Below are 7621 nucleotides of genomic sequence, written 5' to 3'. Positions count from 1 at the left end.
AACTGTACTGTTTCCTACTGAAAGTAATTATACTGAATGCCTGCATAGCAAGGGCAAGCCAAGGATAGTGCTGAGTGAGAGAAAACGTGCTTGCACAGCAGCAGCCTTCCACTCAGGAGGAGGTGCAGAGATCCCGTGGCAGCCACTGACAGGGCAGGAATAGGTTCAAAATGTCTCACTGTAGTGGAAGCTCAGGCCCTAGTCACAGCTGAGGTACTGTGTGCATTTGAAGTGGTGACCGTATTAATTCTGAAGCACGGATGTTGAAGAAGTATAAATACTTTGTGTCAGATTTATAAAAATAGTTTATCTTACGAGGTGATTCTTCTGCATAAAATGTATCTCTTCCATGAGGATTTCAGTCATCTTCAATTTCAGTAATGAATCTAGAATTTGCTGTTCAGCCTAGAACTGTCTGGAGGATTAGTTTTTTTATGTTACAGATTTTAAAAACCTTTCTGTGTTACTACCTGTGACTTACTGTTTTCATTTTCAAAAGAGAGTGTTCTTTCTCTGCACTCCTACAGTGCTGGAATTAGAAGTATTACTATTATTAGGGTTATTAATAAAGTATTGCTTGTTATGTGTAGGGTTTTGTGCTTTCTAAGATCATTATTTGGTGTATTGGTTATATTACAGATACTTTACAGTTGACAAATTCTGAAGATCCTGCAGTATTATTCTTAAAAATCACTTATTTAGCATTCAGCTCGAGAGACTGTGTGCAGTAGGATGTCTATTTATCCTCATGCACTGTTTCTGCTTAACTATTCCATGAATTTCTTGAGGGAACATTTCCGTAAGTGGCATTTCAGAATAAATATAACCTGGAGTGAATTGTAATCTCCAGAGCATCAATGTATTCAGAAATTCCAATGCAATCTTTTTCCTTGTTTTTTTGGTAAGTCACGCTTTTATATATGTTTGTGTGTATGTGTGTGCTTATTAAAAAAAAAACAGTATTTATATAACAAGAATTTTTTTTTTTTTTGCAGTGTAGTAGCTGAATGATAGAGTAGATCACAGTGCAGTCTAGAAAAATACGGAGTTGAAAGATACAGTCTCTTTTGAACAGTACTACTGCATGTTAGGAATGTTTAGTTTATTTATATCCTATGTGTTAGGATTTGGATTGTAGGAAGTGATTGACAGCAGCATCAATCAACTGGTTTTACTTACAAAAATCATGGCATGAAGGTATGACCAATTACAATGACTACATTCCACTCTTTTGAACAATACTATTCTGGCTTTTTTTTTTTTTTCTTTTTTTTTACAGGTTATTAAAAACAACCTGAATCCTGCTTGGAGGCCCTTCAAAATCTCTCTCAATTCTCTGTGTTACAGTGACATGGATAAGTCAATCAAGGTAGTGCATGTGAAATGTGTGTGTGAATCAATGCATTCAAAAAAAAAAAGCATATGTAATAAATGGAAGGCGTGTTATTCTAGTTATTGCCTCTTTTTGTTCCTTATTTGAAAGACAGAGATACATGCATGCTTTAGGAGAAAAATCTCACATTTTTTTGTGATGCATTGTCTGATAAAAGTTGGTCTTTGGAAGTCTGGGAAACCAGATGAACATAAGTAGCGTCGAAATGTCCAATTCAGTTTCTTATTTAGATCGTACAGTTTTAGTGTTGCATCAGCCAATTTGGTGGTGTGAAAGGTGCACAGTAAAGGCTAGAATGTGCTTTGCTTTACCTTATGGATCTTATAATACTTTACTGGTGCAACAGGGAACACTAGTGAAATTCTTATTATACTACCTGATACAATTAATTACATTTAATACACTACCTGAGGTAACAGATTGTGGACCACGTGCATCCTGTGGATGCCAGATGTAGCAACTTTTCTCCTCACATGAAACTTTCTGATAAAGTCAACCAAACCTGTGAAGTGATAGTTTTACTAGGACTGGTCTTTAACTCTTTATATCTTCAAATCTTATCTTGAATAAATTATGTTTAACTTCTGAGTGTTTTTCAGGAATTCCTTTTAGGGGAAGCTAAACAACCAGTCAAAATGCCATTTACAAGCTATTATGAGCATGTTAGGAACTGATATTTTAGCATTTGGAAAAAAAAACCAAAACCAAAATACCAAAAAACCCAAATTAAACAAACCACTATACTTGCTGTTCTTCCTCTGGGAAGGAAAAATGAAAGCATGATCTGCACATGACAGGTATTAGTCATATGACTTGAGGCAGTCTTGGAAAATGCTTAACAGCAACAGGGATCTGGGTGTTACAAGCACCTGTATAGATTTAAATACATAATTATAGAGCAGACTAATGAACAACTTTACAAGCCCAGAACCTGTTTCCCTTGCTGCTTCTGTGTTTTTTCCTTCTCATTCCTTTCTGCTTCCCTTTCCCACAAAATAGCTGTGACAGTTCTTACGTTTCCATATACTGTAAATATATTTTCTTTTTCATTAAACAGGCATACTAAAACTATAGATCATTGATTTTTTAAAATGTTATTCTCAGCTCTATCATAATTTTAATAAATTCTGTTCTCTGAAATCTTAGTTCAGAAGTGTAGCTTTATTTCCAGAGAAAATAAATAGATTTTACTTGAGTTGTTACGGACTTGCAGATAGGGTAGGATTATGTTTTAACTTAGAAATCTGGGAGCTATGACTTCATACATTAAAATGCAGGCAGAATTGTATTATAATGTTGCTGAAGGATTAAACAATACTTTTAACATTTTTATATGTGCACAGTTGCATACATAATGGACTATTTGTCATAGTAAGTAAACCCACCAACTTTTCCATAATGAGTGGTTTTTTACTTATTTAATGGCTTAGTTTGTGTATCCCCGGCAATGCACAAACCAAGTTGATTCTTTATCTTCTGGATTTATTGCTATACTCCATGTGAGTGTGTTTGCAGTCAACGAAGTCTTTCTGTGTTGAAAATGTGAGCCTTTCATCTGGAGCAAGCATGCCTAGTTCTGCTGGGGAAAATATATATGCAATTTTATTACATGGTTCCCCAGCGCTATTGTACATCCAGGAGAGCATACATGGAACAAAAGAAATATTTCTGTCTTGCCTGGAGTAAGTACTGAAAATTGACTTAGATGGGTGAAATATATCAAGCAAGATGAACTTTAATCCCTTTAAAAGGAAGAAGAAATAACCGTGCTAACTGTGAGCAGGTATCATAACTTTTTGCTCAGGAAATATCTTCAGTCTTAAATTTCAGGTACTGAAGCACTTGGCTGAGTATTTGGTTGACTTAATTTATGGCATTCAAATTAATTTTTACACCGCCATCTGCCGTGAACATTAGTCTGTTGGTACTGTGGCTGCTTGTATGATATTTAAGTTGCTCTTCAGTGCATGTGCATGCATTTTGTTTCTTTATTAGTGCATTCAAAATGTTGTAGGAGTAGTGTAAACCGCAACATAGAAGCATGTTCTGCACAGCGTAGAAACTGCAATCTATGCCTCCTATTTTGTACTTCAGCATTACTGTTTTCAGAAAGTTAATTCCTGTCAGAAGCTCAAGTGTATGTTGAACTTGTTTGCTTTACTTTGTTATTGCAAAGTGAAGTGGCCAAGTAATCAACTAAATTGTTTCTTGAATATAAGGTAGGTTTTTTTTCTGTCTCGACAGAAGTGAAAATAGCTGTTCAGTGAAGCCATGTATATTCAGAGAAGTTTTTCTTGAAGTTTATGTTTTGATTCTGAATAATGGGGGATTCCTACTTTGACTCTTGATTTATTATTGTGTTTATTTATAATTTTATTATTAACTTATTTTGGTTTTCTGTGATTTGATTAAGTTAGCTAGCATGTCAGTATTGCAAAACTGAAATGAAATATCAGAAGTGGATGGAATTAGCATATGCTATTATAGATAAATACCCGGCTTTTTATCTAGAAAGGCAGTTGGGGCACATTCATAAGTTGAGCTTTTAAAAAAAACAGAAATTGAGGACACTGTAAGGTTAAAGTAACAGTGATAAAATTATGCTCAAACTAATAGACTTTTCGCTTTGAGAACCTATTTTTCACTTGTTCTGCCTTCTTTCATGGGTTGGGGTGTTAGAAAATGAGTTGATGGAATAGTAAAACTTAGCATTAAACATTGAATACAGGAAAAGAGGGGTTTTTAGCTGACATTCAGATCCATGAATTAGGGATTATAGTGACTCTTTCTATTCTGGCTTCTTAAAAAAAAAAAAAAAAAAAAAAAAAAAAAATAGTCCTGTTTCTAGATTTAGGGCTGAACCTTCATATACTTATAAATTCTGATTTATCTTGAAGATTAATAAAGTAATATGAAAGTATTAAAACTCTCATGGTCACTGACTAACTGATTTACTAAATTTTTAGTTGGACGCTCAGAAGTAGTTAAACTTTCTTAATACCTCCAGATAACTAAGTCTCCTAATCCATGGTGACAGTGAAAAAACCTACAGATTGTTTTCCTACTCTTCCTGACACCCTTTCTCTCCCAAAATGTGGTTCAATATAATTGATGTTACCTGCTCATGCGGGACCTGGCACTGCTTAGTATTCTCATCTCTCCTGCACTTCACTGGAAGGTCTGACCTGCAGCTGGATATATTGGCTTTTACCCGATCTTAATCCATAATATCTAGGTGCAACTCTATGCAATTCTAAGACTGCAGTGTGAGGAAAAAACTCGATGATATAAGACATTTAGAAATGTTTTGGATGTTCAGGTTTGCCTGAACTGGAAATGCCATTGCAGTGTTTATTGCTTTTGTAGGGCCACTTTTATTACTGATACTGAATAATGCTTCATTTTAGGTTGAGTGCTATGACTATGATAGTGATGGGTCTCATGATCTCATAGGAAGTTTTCTAACTACGATGTCAAAACTGAAGGAAGCATCTCGGTCCTCGCCTGTAAGTCTTACATAATCTAAACTGCCTGTGTGTTTTTGATAAGCTGTTCTGCTCATTTTGGAGTAAAATTTATGTCACTTGACTTGCAGGTATTGAAGTTGTGTTAGGCCTTAACAATGCTACCGTAGTTGAGGCTGACTCAGCGATTACGTTATGCATCCACTTTCCTGGGATTGATATCTTGGTCACTATTTTTAATGCTACATATCTAAATACCCAACCATCAGCACAAGTGAATTTCATTAATCATAAAAATGCAAAAATAAAAAAAAAAATAGTGTCAAAGACAGAATGCAGTACAAATGTCACTGCAGTTAAAAAGCCAAAGCTCGTAGTATTTTTTTCAGATTTTACTCAATCCTTTATTTTGAGAATGGCACTTATCAGCTATCATGTACATTTCAATGAATATGAAAAAATTCAACATTTATGCCACTGCACAAAAGTGTAATTGAATGTGTTACATGAGGTGGCTCTTCTTTAAAGTGAAGTTACCCTTTCTGTTCTTACCAACTGTAACAGTTTGCAAACCTTTTAACAGACAAGGCTTACATTTAGAAGAAGAAACGCGGCATAGCAACCTTAACATAAAAGTCCTTGTTTTATGGACAAGTATGTTGTCAAAATATTTTACCATCTTTTCCTTTATTTCTGTAAAACCTGCAGAACTGCTCCTGAACTAATTATAATGGGATACACTGAGTGCCTGCTTGTACTTCTCTAACATCTTGAGCGTTGCATTTGTACTGATTTTTTCAGAGCTGTTGAATGTGAAGAGTCAACCTTGACTGTAGTAGTTTTCTGATTGCTGCTTTGTGCCCTGCCATGGTTTTCTTCTAGATACCTGTTTCTGAACTCATTTTGAATTATGCATGGTTCAGTTTAACTCATCTTAAAGTTTTATATTGTTTGTAAGGAATTTTGGATTCGTATCATATGCATGTAATTCATATGCTGCCTAGTTGGAGCTCTTATGCATTTTTCTAATTTTTTTCTGGATTTTCAGGGACCAGATAGTATCAGTTTAGCTTTCAGTACTGACAGTAATCCTTCTTATTATTGTAATTAAAGTGTGCAAAAAAAAATGGGGGAGCAGGAGGATTTCATAAAATAATTTTTCTTCTTTTTTAATGAAGATTTTATGACTCTTTTAATAAGATGTTTTTCTTCTTTTTTTTTTTTTAAATTTGTGCTTTTGTTATAGAGCAGTATTGTAAATTAAACAAACCCAGCGGGTTTGTACATTCATATTTTCAAACACATATTTTTTTGGTAAGAACTGTGATAGTGAGTTCCCATGCAGTGTGAAGCATGTTGTGTAAAGGTTCCTTGAAACTACAAATACCTATTTTCATTGCTCCCCTAGTAGCATGATAGGGGGTGTCTTTGAACTTAAAGAAGGTATTTAACTTAAAAGGTATTCTAAGTAATAATCTGCCTGGGCTGGTTTTGGAAATGCTTTAAGAAAGTTGTTTTCATGACAACTGTAGCTATGCCTATTCTAAGTAGCTTATTGCTGTGTCAGTAAGATGAAGCTAAGATAAGAGACAACACATATAATGTGCTCCAGGTTTCTTCTACTTTTCAAAGGAACTAACTTACAATCCTGTGTGATCCGATTAATGTGATAATGACTGTAATATATTTCCAGTGCACATTAGAATTTGACTTCATATACTCCCAAGTGTAATCTTTAGTTACTTCCACAATTCTGACATCAGCTGCACCTGTGGGAGATCTGGCACAACTTCTTCCAAGTTTACTTGATGCAAGCGTGGGTGTGACTCTGTATCCTCCGTTGCTGAAAAAGCTGATCTTGTACAACTGGAGTGAGTGGGTGGCTTTTCATTCTCTAGAGAATTGCTGATTTTTTTTCTTTTTTCTTCTTCCCCCTTCCGTAAGGTTTATCTTCCCTCCATCCATTTTGTTAGTGTGCTCTGGGTGGAGAATTATAAAATGTAGTTGAAAGATTGTACATGCTATGTATCCCATGGCTGTTACTAGCGAGTACCTCATCAATTGACATAGTATGAAAACAAGTCCCTGAAAGACAATTTCCATCAAGTAGAAGTGATGCTGGTGGTGAAATGTCGGGGGAAAAAAAAAAAAGAAGGTAAAGAAGAGGCATGTAGACTTTTCAGGTGCTGACCTTGTTAGTGCATTTCATAGAAACATAGAATGGTTTGGGTTGGAAGGGACCCCTAGAGGTCATCTAGCCCAACCCCCCTGCAGTGAGCACGGACATCTTCAACCAGGTGAGGTTGCTGAGAACCCCGTCCAACCTGGCCTTGAATGCTTCCAGGGATGGGGCCTCCACTACCTCTCTGGGCAACCTGTTCCAGTGTTTCACCATCCTCATTGTAAAGAAGTTCTTCTTTATATCTAGTCTAAACCTACCCTGTTTAAAACCATTACCCCTTGTCCTGTCACAACCGGCCCTGCTAAGAAGATTGTCCCCATCTGTCATATAGGCCCCCTTTAAGTACTGAAAGGCTGCAATCAGGTCTCCTCGCAGCCTTCTCTTCTCCAGGCTGAACATCCCCAACTCTCTCAGCCTGTCCTCATAAGAGAGGTGCTCCAGCCCTCGGATCATTTTTGTGGCCCTCCTCTGGACCCACTCCAACAGTTCCACGTCCTTGTGCTGAGGGCTCCAGAGCTGGACACAGGACTCCAGGTGGGGTCTCACCAGAGCAGAGCAGAGGGGCAGAATCACCTCCCTCCA

General features: G+C 36.4%; 1 protein-coding gene across 4 annotated transcripts in view; it reads left to right on the top strand.

Annotated features, from left to right (window-relative positions):
* CPNE3 (copine 3) overlaps positions 1–7621 on the top strand; it is a 30852-nt gene that overhangs the window by 13106 nt on the left and 10125 nt on the right. For all 4 annotated transcript variants that reach the window (XM_009635561.2, XM_035891179.1, XM_035891177.1 and 1 more), the window contains 2 exons: positions 1280–1369; positions 4801–4899. In XM_009635561.2, coding sequence (XP_009633856.1) covers positions 1280–1369; positions 4801–4899 — 189 coding nt within the window. The remainder of the gene's footprint in view (positions 1–1279; positions 1370–4800; positions 4900–7621) is intronic.

The sequence above is a fragment of the Egretta garzetta genome, unplaced genomic scaffold (assembly GCF_000687185.1).
Source record: "Egretta garzetta isolate BGI_Z169 unplaced genomic scaffold, ASM68718v1 scaffold453, whole genome shotgun sequence".
Lineage (NCBI taxonomy): Eukaryota > Metazoa > Chordata > Aves > Pelecaniformes > Ardeidae > Egretta > Egretta garzetta.
The sequence above is the reverse complement of the archived record's forward strand: the minus strand, read 5'-3'. Positions and strand labels throughout refer to the sequence as shown.